This window comes from Callionymus lyra, chromosome 1, assembly GCF_982586985.1.
Source record: "Callionymus lyra chromosome 1, fCalLyr1.hap1.1, whole genome shotgun sequence".
NCBI classification, from domain to species: Eukaryota; Metazoa; Chordata; class Actinopteri; order Syngnathiformes; family Callionymidae; genus Callionymus; species Callionymus lyra.
This window is the reverse complement of record NC_141818.1, coordinates 17,026,242-17,046,577: the sequence shown is the minus strand read 5'-3', so window position 1 is coordinate 17,046,577 and position 20,336 is coordinate 17,026,242. Positions and strand designations below refer to the sequence as shown.

Here is a 20,336-nt window from a genome sequence, read left to right as displayed (position 1 = left end):
AAAAAGGTAATTGAAAAAAAAAAATGGCGGCTTGTGTTTGGTTTTTGTGGATTTCTAAATGAAGGGACTGGTAATGGGTGGGTCCGACCACACAGCGGTTTCTGTGCGAGCGTGTGTGTGTTTGGATTCGAGGAGACAGATAGTCACACACATTCGGACACATCGTTCTGATCCATCTCCGTGTTTAGCGAGGAGGTCGAGGACCACACAGGATCTCCGGCTCGCATGTCACAGTCAGTCTGTGGCGGCGATGTTGTTATTGATTCCACCGCAGATGTCGGACCAGAGCGCGTATTTGACATTTAAACAATATGTGTCGCGTTGTTTCATCCACGGCCAAGAACAACGTGGACTCAGACGCCAGAGTACCCACCGTTGCACGCTTTAACAGGAGTTTTCTTAAAATATTGTTTTCTAACTCAAATTAAACATGGAGGAAAACTAGTGTAGCCATTTAAAAATCATTGATTCCATCAATATCACAGACTATATGATGATGATTATTGGGACGACAATCTTGCTACCACTTAAACAAGAAATATCTCTTTGTATATATGGAAAATATTGTTTTATATCAATACAAATGTGTTTTTTTTATTTTTTTAACTATTTAAATGCCTCAACTATTGCAGTGCATTATGGGAGCTCTTTACATCACTGATCTGATCCAGCCTTACACCCCAGCTCGGGCTCTGAGGTCTGTGGATCAGAATCTACTGATGGTTCCTCGCACACGGTTCAGGACCAGAGGAGAAAAATCTTTTCAGGCTGTTGCTCCTAAGCTTTGGAACAATCTTCCTCTCTCTTTGCGCTTGATGGATCTACTGACTCCTTTAAGAAACATCTTAAGACGTTTCTATTTGTTCAGGCTTTTCCTTGATTTTCTGGAACTCCTGTGTTGTTCTCAGTATTATCTTGATCTTTAAAGTATATACTTTTTTGAGTATTGTTTTGATTGTTAAAGCGCTTTGTGACCCTGGTCTGGAAAAGCGCTATATAAATAAATATTACTTACTTACTTACTTACTTTTATGAGTTGTAGAACTTGTTATTATTTTGTTTTTATATAGTTAACAGACATTATGTTGTGGGTCTAACTGTTAATCAATTAATTTAATTTAGGAAAATGTAATCTCAAATTAACAATTTGAATTTATGATGAATAAACGCTTTTTTTTATAGCACTCAATGAGCTTCACATAACAAAATGAACCATTTTAAAGATACAAACGAAATAATTGTTTTTATTATTAACACACTCGAACTGTAACACTGAACCACACATGAACACACTTGAGGAGTCCAGAGGGAAAGCATGTGAGGTAAAGGTTTTCATGTATTTCTGTTAAGTTGATATAAAAGTAGACATTAAATTTAGATTAGATTTCCTTTATTAGTCCCAAAATCGAAAATGTTAGTTCAGAAGCAATTTAGCATCTGCTATATAGTAATAAATAGGCCTTGGTAAAGACGTGTTACTTTTAAATACGAGGAATTATTAAGAAACCTAATTTACAAAAATTACAATTTACAAAATGCAACATAAGAAAAGGATTCCCTGGGTCATAGGCACAGTTATTATTTGATTAGACACAAATTACACTCTCTTCGTCCACTCTCTTCTCCGCTGACATCACAGGTTCGTGAGCGTTTTCGCTCGACTTTCCTCTCCTCTCAGACAATTTGCCAAGATCAGTGGGTGTTTCCTTACGCTTCAATTCAGCGTATCAAGTTCAGATAGATTTCGATTAGAGGCGTATGGAGCTGGTTATTACTTCATTAGACTTGTGACTCTTTCACCCCTTCTTTTTTCCCCTCTAAGAGACGATAGTTTTATCAAACAATACTAGTTTATTGGAGATCAAGAGAATGAAAAAACACCACAATTGCATTTCACAGCAGAGAAAAAAGATTGAGTTTAAGACGGATGATAAATGGTTATATAATATTATCACATGTATTATTTATATGACATCAATACGTATTAAAAGGCTGGATGGTGACATCATGTTCACCCCAAAAAGAAAGGGGAAAGAAACGTCACGTTAAATTTGTGAGCCGTTACCACATTTGAACCCAGGTTTGTGTGTTTTTGACCCCCTGCTCTAAATCCAACCCCCACCGCAACTTGATTTATGATGCGCCGCTGCCTCAGACAGACTCCATGTTGTTGAGTGTGCCGTGAAATGGGAATGAGATGATCTACTAGCAGTGAACGGACTGAACGGGGCAAACAAGTCTCGAGCAAGTCTGGCGGTTCCAATCGGGTGTATTTGAAGAGAAAAAAAAGCGAAACCATAACGCCATGAGTAAGTCTAGTTCAGGACGAGCCGTGCGGATTTGAACCATTACATTCGCATGTAATCCCTATTAAAAATACACATCGCAATCTCAAATTAGGAGCAGTGTAATGAGAGGGAACATTGTGGTGTGAGGTCGATGACAGAATCCAAGCAGTACCACCAGTATATAGTGTCGTCGCAGCAACAAGCTAACAGAGAAATAGCTTAAATTCAAGGTAGCAGTTGTTTATGTTAGTTGTTCTTTCTGTAAGTAGGACTAGGATTCCTGCAGCTTGAACAAACAATACTTTTTAATACCACTTTAAATGTAATTATTGTTCAATAATTTTATATTAAAAAAGAGTTTTTGTACAAACAGACACAAACTGATAATACAATAGAGATCCAACATCTATTTAAGATACACCTAAATCAACACATAAGTTGCCTTTTAAGACCAACTGGACAATTTAAAAAAAAAAGGGAATTAATTAATCAAATTATGATGCAATCATAATCTGGAAAATGTATTGCTCAAAATACACCTACCAGGTACTGTTTCAGCTTAGAAGAAACATTTTGACTTCCATTGAATTTACACCTTAAACCATGTTGCCAAAAGTAGATGGATGGATGGATAGATGGATAGAAGGATGGATAGATGGATGGATAGATGTATAGATAAATGGATAGATGGATGGATGGATAGATGGCTAGATAAATGGATAGATGGATAGATAGATGGATAGATGATGGATAGATGGATAGATGTATAGATAAATGGATGGATGGATAGATGGATAAATGTATAGATAAATGGATGGATGGATGGATAGATAAATGGATGGATAGATGTATAGATAAATGGATGGATAGATGGATAGATACATGGATAGATGGATGGATGGATAGATAGATGGATAGATAAATGGATAGACGTATAGATAAATGGATAGATAGATGGATAGATAGATGATGGATAGATGGATGGATGTGTGGATGGATGGATGGATAGATGGATGGCTGGATAGATAGATGGATACAATCTTAATCTGAATAAACAACATAGATCAAAGAAAAAGAAAAAAGAAAAAGGAATCAAAGATTAACATTGGCTGTTTGTTCCACTTGTGTGTGCTAAATTATAACTAAAAACATATATTGTTTTTATATTGATATTTTGAGAATCAAAACTAACAGCATATGTTATCATGTGTTTTTGAATATGAAATACATTTTTATGTGAAATCAAGGCCTTGCATTCATTTTATGACTTTTTAAAGCAAACCCCTGAAGACTCATTGGTTCCCAATAGGGTTTTGTTTTTCCATCTGATTGTCAATCTAAATGTCGTTCAAAGGTTCATTCCTCCTCCTGCGGTCGCGAAGTTTGTCTGATGACTTTCGACTCCCTCAAGTGTAGACGAGGAGTTTCCTCATCTCACCCCGTCTGCCATGAACCCGGCTCTCCAGATAGAGCCGCTCCTCCAGGACGCCTCTGAACAAACAAATCAGATCTGAAGTGTGTCGCCATCCGTGGGCTCTGGGCACGTTGGGTGGCCTGAGCCCACGACCTTCTCTTAGTGGGGCCTCCTCACCCCCATCCATCCCTATTAGAGGACACTTATCAGGGACACCAACCACCGTGTCACACTCCCAGTTGGGCTTCCCTGGAGAAAGTGTGAGGAGCGATCCCCCCAGTGCTTCGGTGTTTGTGCGCTTTCGATTATATTGGTGGTGGTGGTGCTGGGGGGGGTTTGTTTCGCTGCAGATACGACCCTGCGACTCTGAGATAGGCAGGGGCTCATTAATTAGAGGGTCTCATTATCCCCCCTCGGGCTGCAGACACTTAATCAACACCGAGCTCCGACCAAGACTCGCGCATCAGGACCGACTCTGACACCGGGAACAGAGCGTGGAGGAAGAAGAAGTGAATGAACGGGTGTTGATGCAGTGGTTATTTGTTTCCCCCTGATGTGTGTGTGTGTGTGTGTGCTTGTCACCGCTGTTTAGCACTTTTATTATTATCATGTTGTTAAGCCTTCAAGGCGGGTTCATCCATCTGCCATGTCTCACTCTCAGGGAAATTTATCAAACGCTGAAAAATAAAGGCTCATAAATTTATTTTTTTCCCCCCAACCTGGAAAATTGAATAAATGAGTCTCCGGGCCTGGTGATGGTTGTTGTAGTACTTTATGAGCTATCTATTCTCATGATGTAAACAATACCGGTCGCTCTCTCACTGGGGTTTGAATCGTGTCATCGACACGTCTGCTCTTTTGCTAATACACTCGTGTTCTTGAGCTGTGGGATGTGACTCTTGGAATTAAAACCGTTTGTCGAGGAGGAAACGGACGCACGAGTACTTGACACCAAGACAATGAGTAATTTGAAACAAGACCTGGATTAGACCTTATAATGTTTCCTAGATATTCTCCGATGGTGATCAAGTGGGGGATCTGTATGCATATCTACTAAAATATATTTTATTAAAAGTGCTTTTTTTTTTTTTAAATATGAGGATGAATGTTGTAGGATACATATTATATCCGTATTTAAAGATATAAAACTGAAAACAAAGGCATATTGGAGTCAGTAATTGTTAAAGAATGAAACATTATGAAACATCGTTATTATACATTTATATAAAGTTGAATAAAATATGAATACAGTCACGTGATGTCGTTGAAAAAGTGTTTTATTTTATTAAAGCACTAATATATTTCAGAAAGTCTATAATTTCTAGCAACCCCTTGTGTCATAAAGGTGTAACTGCAATGCTGTAAAACCTCTGCGGTGCCATTGCCAAATACAGCATGTACATTTGTTAATAAAACAAGATTAATGCTATTTTAGTCTTTTTTTTCCGGTTCTATCTTCCTAGTAAGTTCTGAAAGTATTTCAGTACTTCATATAAAAATCATCCTCTTTAACTGACTGCTGTGAAACAGTTTGGTGGTCACATGACTCTCGCAGTATCTCCAGGCAGGTCTTACAGGCAAAGTTAAAATAATGGCAATTAATGATTTTTCAAAATAAAATTTTTACTACAGGAAATATTAATTAATGAATAGCCAAATATAAAATCAAATCAATATGTTCCATATTTTTTTTTAACTATTTACTTTTTTAGTCTTAACATTGCTCTTATTTACTTTGACATGTTAAGGAGTTATCATTAAAAAATTCACAGTCATGTAACGGACTATGCACATTACTCAATGAAAACTGAGGATATGGAACTACGTTGCAGAGCCAATCATCATTTAGGATACATTTCAAAGTATCTCGCATACAAACGACATCAAAATAAACTACGACTTGTATCAACTCATAATTAGTTAATAATTTTGTTTAAATACGTAAAAGTGATTGAAATGGATTTACTCCATGAAATGAAAGTTGGTTTCGAGTTGGAATTCCAACACCTTCTTCCTCTCCGGCCACAATGGTAACCACTGGACCATTTCCTGTGTCTATAAAGAGAAATTGGTCAGGTGAAGTTTTATGAAGGGAAACTGGTTTCCACATCAGATCTACTTCATCTTAACTCTCTTCCTGATTGCACAGACTAAAAGTTCATCAACAGAGAACTCGAGAATCCATATGGACAGTTATTCAGAACAAAAGATTAAAAGAAGGTTTACATGCTGAGGAAAATGTGGCTCTAATAAAAAAATATGTTTTAATTTCATACAGTTAAAATACTTTACGTTTAATTCATCTTGAATCCATTTTTCTACAACATAAACTCAAAGCATCTTAGAAGAACATTCCCTCTGATCAGATGCACAGCGGCTCTGAGAAATACCACATTGAGGTGATATTTCTGAATATGCGAGGCTGTAAATATCAATGAGGCGTTTTACATGTTGGAAATATTCAGGGAACGGTGATAATTTAATTTGACGGTGTTTACATGGGCGTCGGTAATGCATGACCTGGATTTTAGTATTCAGCCAAAATGATATTTTTCCCCAAACGTGCGTGATGAAAAATAAGACTCACTAAACCAGTTTGTATTCAAATATTCAGTCCCGACGCGGGGCTTCCTTCTCGTGGGGAAACGCTTTTAATTCACTTCAACCAACCAGAAACGCTCTGAAATGGTGCATACCTCCACCAAGGAGCTCATTTAAAAACTTACATTTAAAGGACTAAAATAGTTTACGAGTTGGATTGAAGTACCCTGAGCTGAACTGGAACGTCTTTTTTTGGGAGTACGGAACATCAAGTATGAAGAAACATTTTCATAAATCCAGCTGGGAAAATTTTAAATCATGTTAACTATGCCAAGATTAACATCTACTTAAAGTTTCACCATCTTAAGTCCATCTGTTGTTTTAGTTATTTGGCGAAAAGACATGTGTATAAATGACCAGAAAACCTCCTTGGCAGAGGTAACTATGGTCAAACACTTCATATAGAAAATACAAGAAATATGAATTGATTCACTGCGGGACCTGTTTTTTTTCCCACTACAATCTCTGTGATAATCATTCTTTTCAAGGTCCCTTACTTTCCCATAACATCATAATTTTACCCACAAGACTTTGTTTCGGTCAAATGACCACAGCCTCCCGTTTCATTTTCGGGAATACAAACGAATCAAATCTTTACGTCGACCGCCGCCCGGTGCGTTTCACCGGCACCAAAAAACAAACAAGTCTAAATCGTATATTTACAAAAAAGCCGACGCAAACACACATTTTTGAGGGCACGGTTGGCAAGAACACGAAGAGGAAGTACAAACTTTTTTTTCCCGAGTTGTGGAAAATGAAAGAGCGGGGTTTGTGTTCCCCTCTCTGAAGCCTGGAGTCTGATTTCCTGTGCGGCGATGATTGGGAAAGCAGAGGCACGCACAGGGAGCCGCTCCTGTATGGAGAAGCCAGATGACAGGCTTCACTTCAGAACAGACGGCTGCTGAATGGCACTCCAAAGTGGCCCCTGATTGATCATCTGACAAGCCTTTCATGATGGCATCTCATGTGTACACCTCAGTCTCGGTGCACTTCCAACAGAAACGTACACAAGGAGAGCACGGTTTTATGAATAAAAATACGATTGTTTTTTTTTCAATAGTTATTTCTCTCGATATTCTCCAAGTGCAGCTACTAATCTTGCCACCATGGGAACCGACCACACAAACACAGGGACGCCGCGACGCCGCCTCTTTATTTATATTCTTGTGAGGTTGCTTGAGGTTATGACACATACTCTTGGTGAGCGAATGGGAGTTAAGCCTTGAGAAACACCTAAGCTGGTGATGGAGGAGTGTTGGGGAGAGAAGTGAGGGGCCCGGAAAAAGGGGGGAACGAAGCAGGGTTATGCAGGAACCAGCTGACAGGTAGACGACTCTAATGGCAGATGACTTTTCATGTAACATTATGAGGGACGTGTAAGTGCTTTTAAGGAGTAGGAACCTGGTGGTAGACCAACTGGCATCCGGGGAATCGATGTCATTGTTGTGAAACTGTGTATGTACGGAGATTAATGGGACGTAGACAACTGCCTTAATCCTGCCAGACTTACTCATATAATGGAGACCATCCTAGTGTAAGACTAGATCCAGTAGATTTCACACAGATCCACGAGACCACTGTGTGAAATTTGATTTCCCAGCATCACCCTGTCATCCAGGACTTTACCCTTGCATGTCATTGTTTCTATTTCCATGAACCTCATTGGTTGTTGTATGTAATAAACAGGACAATATATATGTATATATAGTATAAATATTTCTGGTTTCAGTTTTTTTGCGGGTAGATATATGATCTATTTTATTGTATGCTGATGTTGGTGTTCTGTATGTGTGTGTCGACTAGTTCTTTGAGACTTTGTGCCAATGTGTGAGTGAGTTTGTTTTTTAGTATTAAGTCATCAAGTCATTAAAAAAGCAATAATCATTAACTGCATTTGATAAAATTGAGGATATGATAGTGATGGTCTGATGAAGTTTCATGAAGCAGTGTCATTATTTTCAGAGTCCACTAGATGGCGGTCTCTGCCCTATTATCCTTTGTTTTGAACAACTGCTCTAATGAAACATCACATGATTTTTAAACGGATGGCGCCACCTACTGACCTCTAAACAACATGACAGTGTTTCATGAAGCTTCATCAGACCATCACTAGATTGTTAGTTACAGATCCAAATACTTCATATTGTGCAACTGTCTTTCTACTGCTAGGAATCCACTTGTACCTTAAATGGCAATATTTGTCCAGTTATTTTCTCTATACAAGTAGACATTTTGGGTTAAGATATTTTTTAAATTATAATCCTCAGAAAATAAGCTGTTCGACAACATGTGTGCACAAAATCTGTCATTGTTTCTTTTTTTGAATTAAATGCTAAATACATATCACATATGTGATGGAAAAGCATACTATGTAGGACACTGCATATTTTCTTTAAGCATCTAAATTTCTAAGTTCTATTTTAAAGCATTGATTAAGTTTCTATGGAGGAAAAGTACTTTTCCGATATATAACTTTTCTTTGGGGGTGGGTTTGGCAACCTTTTTTTGGCTTGGGGCCCACAGCGCCCCCTGTTGTCTTACAAATAGTCACATAAACTCATGTTTAAACTTGCTGGCCGCGTAGGAGACTCCGGGAGGGCTGAATGTGGCCACCGGATCATGAGTTTGTGAGCCATTACTAATAGCACAAAATGTTAATATAAAGCTTTTATTGCTCATAATCTTTAAGGTAGACGCTTGAAATGACCACAGGTCTGTCGCACTTAGTGAGTTTACAGTATATTTTATTAAGGATGTCAATCAAGGTACGTAGATCTAATCTTTTTTTTTTTTAAATAGCTCATAAGCCAACAAAGTAGACGTCCTTGTTCCATATTCTAGATGTTTGTCGTTGTGTAAATGAAGTTTCTGCCAGCAAAGAACTATAATTACATCTAAGCACTCCCACTCACCATCTTAACTTCCTCCTAACATCTTTATCTCTCAGTACGAACCCAAAGATGTCTGTGCTTAAAATATCTCTCAAATGAGTCTGATCTGCAGGCTTAGATGTTTCCAGTTATACAATAATTTGCTTACAAGCGGAACATAGGTTACCAGCTGTAACCTGTGAAGGAAGTGTTGAAACACTTTGTTCAATGTTCATCCACGTGGATTAGCAAGTGTCTCATGGACTCCCCGTGCACAGCAGGACTTTATCCACGAGGCCATATGTCAGATCGTCCCCCTCCTCCTGCGTGTCTTTTGTTATCTGAATGACCCCGGTGTGCACTGTGGACCCCCCTGACCCCGCACAGACACCAGCTTATTGACCAGCTCACAGCTCCATAGAGTCCATTACCTAAACCAATTTAAATCACAAGCCAATTGTTTGCTCTACGTGTGATACGGCCATTCTCACATTTTTAGTTTCCTATAGCACGTTGTCCAACTTTCCTCTCGTATATCTGAGCCGTAGGTCAATTTAACATCGACAGAGAGTCTGAGTTCTTGACAAGGTGGTGGTTTTGTGTTCAAAACTCTGTTTGTATTCACACCGAGGACACACCGGCGGAGAAATATCTTTTGCTAATGTTATGCACACCAACACTGTAAAATATTGCACCGCATACTGCTTTTGACAAGCGCCTCAGAGCAGGAGGAAATGGCGGAGAAGGTACATAAACATGGCTGCAGTTTCCCTCTGCATCCGAGCCTTCTTTTCTTTATGCATATGGTGTCTTAAAATAGGAGGATTCAATCTTCTCCCCCCTCACCTGATGAAGGCAGCAGGTCCACACCAGCAAAACGAATCGTAGGTGTTACTTGGATCTTCTTAGCTCATTAACACCCGTTCAAACTGTGATGGTCTTGTGTGGCAGTGAAGAGGGAAAAGCTTTTGAATCCTTTGCATCCGCCTAGAAACTTTATCGGTGTTTGTTGCTGCTGAACTAGGTGCCTTATGTGGTTCAGAAATATGTTAGACCAGAAGTTGACTAGTCCAGCAAGTAAAACTTCTAGTGAGGGAACTGGACAAACCTTCCATAATAGCCACGTTACTCACTTTACCTAATGATTTAAGAAAAGAAAGCTGCGAATTCCACAAAATTCTTCACAAAATATGGCTAACTTGAAGTAATCTACACACCCGTCTTGTTTAATTCTTGTCTCAGGTCTTGCATGAATACAAAAAGATAAATAAACAGAACAACAGCACTTGTTTGGTTGTTGTTATTGATGAGGATGATGACTTCTTAGTAAGTTAGCAAGCTACTTGTTAGAGTATTTTTCATGTACTAGCACAGTTTACATTGCATATTTTTTGCTAAATAAAACCAACATTATAAGTAATATATAATAATTGTAGTAAATCAGGCTAAGAAGTCTTGTTGGATCTGTCTGCACATTTCATGACATGTTTTCCAAGCATTAACTGTGTTATAATGTTATTGAAGGAGAAATAAACTACCTATAATCTGTACTTTTACTTTATATTTCAAGACTTGGTGATGGAAACACGGCTTCAGATTGCTAATAGCATAAATAATATTCTGCATTAAGAACTTCATGTTACCTCTCCAGCCTTTTAACGTCCTGGCGCGTGGACCCACTGGTAACTGTTTGAAATTGTTTCTGGAATTTTTTTAAATTAAGTCTATATTTTAAGTTTGTTTTTAGCAGACTATCACTTTAAATCGTGCACGCTGACACTATAAATGTGTTTCAATGAGGAAAGACTTCAGGCATGTTTTGAAGTGTGTCTTTTCGGACGAATATGAACCTGACAACAACTGAGCATCAGTCACTACAATAAAATGACTTGCATTGTTGCGCTCTAGTAGAAGAACTCACATTTCTCCGATCCTTAAAACTCTTCATTGGCTTCCAGTTTCTTTCAGGATCAACTTTAGAATTCTGATACTTTCAGATCTATTCATGGTCAGACTCCTCTTACATCAGTGATCTGATCCAGCCTTACACCCCAGCTTGGGCTCTGAGGTCTGTGGATCAGAATCTACTGATGGTTCCTGAACCGATTCAGGACCAGAGGAGAGAAATCCTTCCAGGCTGTTGCTCCTAAGCTTTGGAACGATCTTCCTCTCTCTCTGTGTTTGATGATCTACTGACTCCTTCAAGAAACATCTTAAGACCCTTTTATTTGTTCAGGCTTTTCCTTGATTTTCTGGAACTCCTGTTGTGTTATCAGTTTTATCTTGATCTTTAAAGTATATACTTTATTGAATATTGTTTTGATTGTTTAAGCGCTTTGTGACCCTGGTCTGGAAAAGCGCTATACAAATAAAAATGACTTACTTACTTACTTACTTATTTACTTTAACTCTAAAAAAGGACAGATTACTCTGAAAATAATCCCAAACCCTTGGTCGACATGTGGGTGAGTGGAAAATTAGTGAAATTAGAATTTTGGGTGAAATATAACTTTAAAGAGCATATGCTAGATTCAACTTTTGCAGTCAATACTTGTTGTTTGAGGCACTCTGTCTTTTTATTTTGGATTGAAACCACCATTATTTAATTCTTTAAATTCAGATACAATTGAATAACCCACCAACCAAAAAAAAACAACACAAGTTTATCTGGTTGAGTGTACCTTCTCCTCCTGGCTCGATGTTGAAGGCAGGGAGGCTGGAGTGGGCAGCCCACGGTCCGCCCCCCCTGTCTCTCCGTGCGTGTGCGTGCTCGTGCAGCGCAGTGGTAAAGCGGCGGCGCTACGACCCTGCGGACGCCTGCGCTGCTGCTGGAGTGTGTAAACTGAGGGAGGAAGTCATCACGGAGAGACTCCAGTTTGTTGCTGTTGCAGGAATCACTACATCCTTCCAGCCCCTCAAACAAATTCCTGGGATTTTTTTTATTTTTTTTCTTCTTCTTCTTCTTGCGCTTTTTCCTCCTCCTTCCTCCTTCCTCCTCCTCCTCCTCCGGGTCACCTCCCCGCCTGTCTATGCCGGACTCCTTCATCTGCTCCTCGGAAAGAGTTCCAGTCACTGGGAAAAAGAAACGGATTTGATCTCTCTTTTTTTAGTAGGAAACCAACGCTTTTCCTCACGCTTGATCCGCATCGATAACACCTGGACTAGTTGGGGAAACTTTAAGGAATCCTTTTTTTATTTTTTAAAAGGAAAAACCCGTGGACGCAGAAGGGAGTGGACTTTGGATTTACGCACAGAAACACACACTCGACAGCATGTGTGTGTGATTTATTTCCACCCTCCTTTCGATCTGTGGATTTTTTTTAACCCGCTGTCTGATCCGCGTGGACGCGCTCGTTCTTCCCCTTAAAAAAAAATCCGCACATCATCCTCACCATCATGCGCTGCTTCGTGGAGAACATCTGCGGCAAAACTGCGGGAAGTGCGCAGACAGCATGACTTACCAGGAGGATTTGTTAGCCCAGGCGTGTGCACGAGCTTAATGCTGTTCCCGTTTGGTTTACAAATATGATGAAATGGCAGCCCCGGAAGAAGGTGAGTCCTTATTATTTCTTAAAGAGAATTTCTCTCCATGTATGGCAACATGAACGCACCACCGCCTCCTGAATCCACAACTCAGGGAGACACACGAGAAGTGTAATAACGCATGGAAACAGATGGTGAAACGTCACAGCTCTGTAAAAAAAAAAAGAAAAAAAAAGTTTAAGAAACTGTCAATCCACATTTCAAGAGACTTGGCTGTATTTTTTTTTTTTCTTTCCCCCACTATTTGTAACACAGTCTTGGCTCCACTGCTCCATAGCCTTGGAGTATTACAGCATGGAAAATATGTGGGAATCTTCTGGGGTCTGTAAAAAAAATTGGGAACACTGGGATGCATGCGTGGCAGATGGCTATCAGCAGGGGGCGCTTTGTCAACAAGAAGCTGCGTGCCTTGACCATAGTAGGAGGAGTGAGAGGATGATCACCTTTAACATTTTTTTATTTTTTATAAATCAATGTTACACATTGTTGAGCATCTCCTCCAGGTTAAAGCCCATTCCCCGGCGTGTTTTGAAGCCACTCAGCCTAAATGAATTTGTAGGATATTTGTTCCATGTCAAGTGTCATCCATGTGTAATTCCAGCACCAAAAAGACGAGATGAAAGCTGGGGGGGGGGGGGGGGAGATCAAAAACAAAAAAAGCTCCTTAATGTGAAATTATCAACAGAGAAAATATAAAAGCTGTGAGCGAGCTCTAATGATTTCTGCAGCTGTGGAAGCGTATCTGCCAGAATCATCCACGAAGAAGCCCTTTGAGGACTAAAAGCCTCTCGTCTCTGCATGAAATTGATTCCCAGTCACACTGCAGTCACGAGTGCTCTACCTGAAAGTGTTCTCTGACTATCAAGCCCCTTTACATTAGCTTTTGATTCCAGACAATTGGACTCGAGTGGGAACTGCAGGAGGGAAATTAAAAAAAAGATGTTTATGGCGGTGCGAGTTTTGATCATTAACCTGTTGGTGGTGTTGGACCCAGGACAGCTGCCAGCCTCGAATCATAATAGGAAACTGCTGTGTTTAATTTTCAGACTATTATTGTCTCTTGTAAACCTGGTTCAACGCCAGCGAGGTTCTTCAATTTAAACAAAGCTATTCTTCTCCATCTTTTATAGAGGAGCTGTTTATTCCAACGGCTCATTTTTTTAGCATTAGCACCGAAACATGAAAGTCAATGGGTTTTGGGAAAGAAATTCTGCTTCATGTTGTACTTTTTGTATAGTCTTCGTTATGTGAAGTGTCGTGAGGAGACGTCAAACCATAATAAACTTGACGATGATGGAAAAAAGGTATAGAAAATGTCAGATTTTGACTCACTAAATGATTACCACAGTTCTCTGTAAGAAAAAAAAAACGAATTTATTGTAAATATTTTGTCACAATTTCTTTAAGGGACAAGAGATACTCACAACATAGACAAATTTAAATAATTTTAGTCCTTAATGTAAGTAAGTAAGTAAGTAATTTTTATTTGTATAGCGCTTTTCCAGACCAGGGTCACAAAGCGCTTAAACAATCAAAACAATACTCAATAAAGTATATACTTTAAAGGGCAAGATAACGCAACAGTTATATTTGTAGTTGATCTAAGTTGTAATAATTCCTACAGAATCATGTCTGCTGAGTATGGGCAGACAATCAGGGTTCGATTCCCGTCGAGGTAACCAGTTGAAAGGCTGATTTATGAGAACCAAATGTTTGACCCATAAACCTGCCCTGGACGCGGTCAGCCGTAGAGAAATGGATGCTATTTATTTGGGGGGTTTAAGCGCCTTGGTTCTAGCTGGTTGCTTGACCTTGAAAGGGTTTCCATGAGTGGGAACAGTTTTTCTACATCCTGTTTTTTTTTTGTTTTTTTTTGCTCAGCCAAAGAAAGCAAACTCACACTGATTCCTGTTTGCCCACCTGGCTTGAGGGCCAAATGCAGTCCTTTTTAAGGCATCATGAGGTCTATGTAAACTATAGGATGGAAATGTTTTAATGGCTCACCAGGTTAACTAATCTTTATCAACTACTGTAAGAAATAATTGGAAGAAGTTCGAAAATATATTTTGAAACACTTAAATTAATCAGAATCAGAATCAGAAATCCTTTATTTGTCCCGCAAGGGGAAATTCAGTTTAAACAACAGCAAGCGCAATACCTCAAATAAAAAAAATAAAAGACACCCAGAAATAGAATAATAAAATGAAAAGAAAGATCTAAATAGAATAGAATAAAAAATCTGCCCTTTATTATACAGTATATACACTATCATATTTACAAAAATAACAAGAAGAAAATAACAAGAAGAAAAGGTGCTGTTAAATATTTATCTTGCTAAATATAAGATTATTAGTTTAAATATTTGTCCAGTATATTCCCTATTTGTATACAGTGTCTATGCAATAATACTCATTACACAGTAATGTCCTTGTTAATAACATCTTGTCTTTTTCTTTTTTTGTTTTGAGAAGATTAATTTACAACCAATGATCTGGAGTTACCAGGAAGGTCATAGGAACATAGTTAGAGATGGAGATACAAAGAAACAAAAAAAGAACGAGGACAACAAAAAAGAGATCGATTAATGCTGTGAATAGACAGTAGCGACTATTGAGGAGGTTAAAATTGATAAAAGATGGTTAAGGTTCAAATATATTTGACCTTCTGTTTGTCTTCAGTGTATGATAGTAAATATGAATGAACGTTTCATTGAAAAATTGTAATTCAGTAGATGCATTTCCGCTAGACTAAAAAATATAATAACTGTTTTTCAAAATGTCTGCAAGAGATTAAAAAATAGTCCATTGTGCGTTCAATGTCAAGGCGAGCGATATCCAGGAATTGTGCGGCGCTAAATACAAAATAACATCACATTTAGAGCGTAAACAACCTCAAGGACACTGGTTATTTGTATTTGTCACACATGTTTGTGCAGCTTCCAGATCTGCAGGGTTGACGTATAGCTTTCTCGGGCGAGAGCGACAGGATGCCCCGCTCATGTTTTTCTGCCCAGACTCCCTGGGAGCTGGGACTGTTACTGTCAGCCTCCACACTCTTACATCTCGCACCATGTTTCGCCGGCTTCTCACCTCGGGGACTTTTTCTCCTGCTCACTTCTTTGATTCTGTATTATTTATGAGCCGGTGTGGGGGAAAAAGGGGGCTATCTCTGGCTCCAGTCCTCCGGCGGTCCGTGAGACGACTCCGGGCTGCAGCAGCGGTGGCTCTGGACTGTTGGAATACATTCTCAAACGAGTAAAACTGTTTGCATTTGTAAGGACAAGTTCAGTGGGAGCGCCGGCTGAAGACTTCCTGAGCTGTCTAACAATGTCGAATCGTTTCCGTCCACTCTGTGACGCTTAGCTTGGTCTGGGCATTATCCAATGTTCCTCTGCTAGTATTTGGACAGGTCGCAGGGGCAGCGGTCTTAGCAAAGAGGCCCAGACCTAACTCACACACACACCTATTCATATTATACAATACAACATCTGTAGATGATTCAGAAACACTCTATAACGATTATATTCTAGTGTGTGTGCTAAAAAATGACAATGACTAATTTCTTCAAACATTATTTATAACGATACAAAACATAACTATCATCCGCTGTGTTTGTGTTGTCTTGGAATAACAGGGTTTTTAATTAAAGCTAATTCATTTGTTTGTCATGTTGTGTATTGTGCTCTTTTTTTAATTGGAAAACCTGAAAGCGTTTAAAAGACAAAAAAAAAAATTGTACGTTTTCATTTTATGCTCAACTTTGACAGCATATAAATTAAGACAAAAACAGCCAACAATTTTCACTTTAGAGAACATTTAAGATCAACAAATATAAGTGGTTTATTTATTCTGTTTTTTTAAAAGAAAGAATGATATATTGTGCAATTTTACTGTAGGCTCTTCCCGGTCCGATTGGGTAGTGAAATGAAAATTAGAAAAATACAATTAAAAAATAGATGGATATATGGATAGATAGATTCTTCATTGATCCGCCAGGGGAGAAATGATATTGTCCAGCAGAAATAACACATTCATCCATTTATACACGTACATCAAAATACAAACAAAACATAAATCATTTAAAAGTTGCCAACAAAGTTTTGAAGTTAAAGTCCATGTTAAGAAAGGGAGAAAACAACATATATGTTATAGGTTGTAAAGTGGAAAGAATAATAAATTGTGCTTTTATTTAGAAAGATTGTAAAGAATAAAGGTTATCATTGTATGAGTGAAGTCATTTTTGTTGAAAAAGAGAGATTTCTGTATTCATTTGTCAGGTGCTAAAGGTTGGAATTTATGGACATCTTAGGAAGTTTTCTTGGTAAAAAAAGACGTGAATGAAGCGTAGTTTTATATCATTATTTCTTTAAACATAAAAGGCAGCGTTACCTTTTCTGTACTGTACTTTTCTGAGACTCATTCCCTACAGTACGACCCGACCGTACTCGCAAGAGTTCTAGAGCTGCAAGTTGAGCTTTCATGTTGTCGGGAGTCATTGTCATGACACCTGAGCTTATATGGTTCTGCGGCTCCAGACGCTGGTAAAACCGGAGGTGGGTGGAATCCCTGTAAAGGGAGACAAAATGGGAAGAACAGTTGGACGTGTAGACGGTGGAGGTTTTTGTGTTTAAGAGCGAGCGGGCCTGGAGTGATGCGGCGAGGATAATTAATGGTTCGGCAGTGATAGCACCTGCTGTTCCTGATGCTGCACAATATTTACGGCGCAGCTTGCGTCCGGTCAGCCTCCGAGCACATCTTTAAGAAATAATAAAGGTGGGGGTCAGCGACTTCGGGGTCAGGGGAAGAGGAGGGGAACAGCGACTCAGCATTACGGCGTAAAATTGATGTGCGATAGCGCTCCGTTAAATCCCAGTCCCCCCTTGCCTCCCGTCGGGAGAGGTGGACAGAGATGGAATGCAAGGTCTTGCTTGCTCGTATTACGGCACGCCGGTCTGCGGTATTCGCCGGGCTGCAGCCCCGGAGAGAGACTCGTGGGAGTGCAGTGTCAAAATACACAAGGAGAAACAATAGATACAGTGGCGACCGTGGGGCCATCTTGCTCCCATTAATCCTCATTCCAGAGGACGCGCCATATTCCACGGCAGTGAGGAGGAGACGTCCTGGTGGACGTGAACGGGAAGATTGATTTTTATGTGTGGAACAGTCCATTTTGCAGCCATCAGAGCGCTCATGTCTGATATGAAACGGCATTCCTCGACACCGCCGGTGCAAATGGCAGCGTGTTTTAAGGGGCACGGAGGTCATGGCGGCGCAGGCGTGGTCAGCTGCTCGCAGAAGTCGTTCTCTGCTTACGTTTCAAAAGGAAAAAAAATAACAACGCTTCCTTCTTTTCTAAACTCAAACAATGTCGCCGAGGGTGCCAGTGTTCTCGCACAATCTGGCTGAAGAATGAAGTTTTCAGTCAATTTGCCAGTGGCACTTTGAAAAAACATCCTCTCGACATACGGCTTGAAGACTCTCGTCTCTGTCTCACAACGTTTATCGGTGTGAAGCTGCCAAAAAAACCATGGCTTCCTACATTCCTTCACAATGTAACTGGTGGGACCCGGTCCAGGTTCCGTGCCGAGGCGGACCCCTCTCTCCGGGGGCCGTGCAGCTGTCCCTCGAGCTGTTGTGACACGCCATCCTCTGATGCTATGCTAGCTCCGGCCGGAGACGTGTGAAAAGCAGCACTAATGCCTTCCCCCGCCCTCATGGTGACGCCCTTAAATCCCGTTAATTCCATCTCTTCTTTTGTCAGAGATTGGGATTCATAAGCTCTTCCTTTGAAGGCTCAATTTTCCAGGAGTGTGTCCGTGGATTAGCCAGAGCTCCGGGTCCAGCCACTTGATATTCCATCCCGTGGATTGATGGCGTGGGCCGGCACTTGAGTGGTCAGCATCTTGTCCTTGAGTAGATTATTGATGATTGTTGAGCACGGAAAACATTCAAGTCAATTAACCCATAAATCTCCCGACTGCTGAACCGCCAGTCGTGGGTAAAAAAGGGAGGAAAATATGTTTAAGCTAATCCCTCAGGCACTGCTTGTTTCTTATATATTTCTGATGGCGAAACACAAACTTACTTCATAGCCGTTTCCCAAATACAAAGCCGAAATTCTGGGCAGATTTCCCTCGTGGTTCCTCTGGTTCTCTCTGGCTTTGCCTTTGGTTTTTCTTTTCATGCCACGCTGAAAAGCAGCTCAGGCAGCTCAGAAATGTTTTTACTACTTGTTGTAAAATCCTGCTGGAAGGAAGAAGAAATGGTGCAGATGACGACCCCCCCGAGTTCCTGCCACTCCCGGCTCTCGGTTTTAGCTGCTGTTCTCTCTTGTAAATTTGGATTTATTCAAATGAGGCGTATAGTGGGGAAACATATACCACGAGTCTGAGGTATGTGGGCCAGCAGTCCTCTCCATGGGATTGGATCCTCGGGGAGATCCATGATTCCAGCTCTCCTAACAAGGCAGACAAACAGGTGGTGACTGACAGGCAGACTGGGATGGATTCAGTAATGAGGACTGAAGAACAAACCTCAGTGGTCTACGCCCCCCCCCCACCCACCCATATACCCCCACTATTTCCTATGATCTAATGCCTGATAGATTTCATACATTTAACAGTAGAGGTCATCCAAGTAATAAAGTCCATACCACACGTATAAATCCTGGACTGTTGGCCCATCATTCATAGCTTTTTTCGAAAAATGTGACTGGAACTTAAACACAGATGACTTTTACGGGGTTCGCACCACTGCAAAATATTAGTGTGCGTCGTAGCACCCTCGTGATTTCAATAACGCTGTAAATGTCACGAGGTAAAGACGGTTGTTTGGCAGCGTTTGTGCTCAAAGAAATGTTGGATTTTCAGGGTTTTCTGTTTAAGAATTTGGCAATGGGTTGAATTATTTTTGATTTTAGTGGAGTTTGTTTGGATCTGTAAAAGGATGAATTATTCACTTGTATGGCCTCTCACTGCTGTTGCTGAAGCAGAAAACCCTCACTCATTAAATACTACTTTTTGATGAATCCCTAAAATAAAAAAAACTATTTGTCTGTTATAGGTAGTTAGACAACTAGCCTCAAGCAAGATAAAATAAGTGGATTTTCAAACATTTAAAATGGATTTTTACCTCACTGAGTTTTTTGAAGATTGATTAAAACACTGTTTCCACAACAGAAGTTGCCAATGTTGCAATTTATTTATGGCAAGATCTTGAATAATAGATAAACATATTGTAAATGTTCATTTCTTTCTTAATTCATTTATGTTGATCAATAACTTCCTCCCTGTTTACTGTTAAAAAATAAATTACCAGTAATTAAGCTGTACATTGATAACAATTACACCCACAAATATATTTATACACATATAAACAAGTAGTTTATATCAGATAATGCAGAATATGTAGAATAGAATGTGACTTTGAAGAGTTAAAATAGTGGATGTTGGTGATTTGTCGAGAGAAAGCAGTTGAGGTGGCTTTGGCATATAGCTGAGGTGTCTTTTGATTTCTTTTGAGATGCTTCAGACATGTCCCAATATGAGGAAACCCTAGGGCAGACCCAGGAGAGGGACACTTTAAAATAATCGCAATAGAATTCATGGTCACTTATAAAGGA

At 39.7% G+C, this 20,336-nt stretch overlaps 1 protein-coding gene across 3 annotated transcripts in view; it reads left to right on the top strand.

Moving 5' to 3' along the window:
- Positions 1-20,336, top strand: part of ttc28 (tetratricopeptide repeat domain 28) — a 261,955-nt gene that overhangs the window by 86,547 nt on the left and 155,072 nt on the right. Inside the window, exon 1 of one of the 3 annotated variants that reach the window (XM_087794942.1) lies at positions 12,016-12,725. The exons of the other annotated variants lie outside the window; for them this stretch is intronic. Coding sequence (XP_087651068.1) covers positions 12,699-12,725 — 27 coding nt within the window. The 5' untranslated portion in view covers positions 12,016-12,698. Of the gene's footprint in view, positions 1-12,015; positions 12,726-20,336 lie in introns of those variants that run through there. 3 annotated transcript variants of the gene reach the window in all.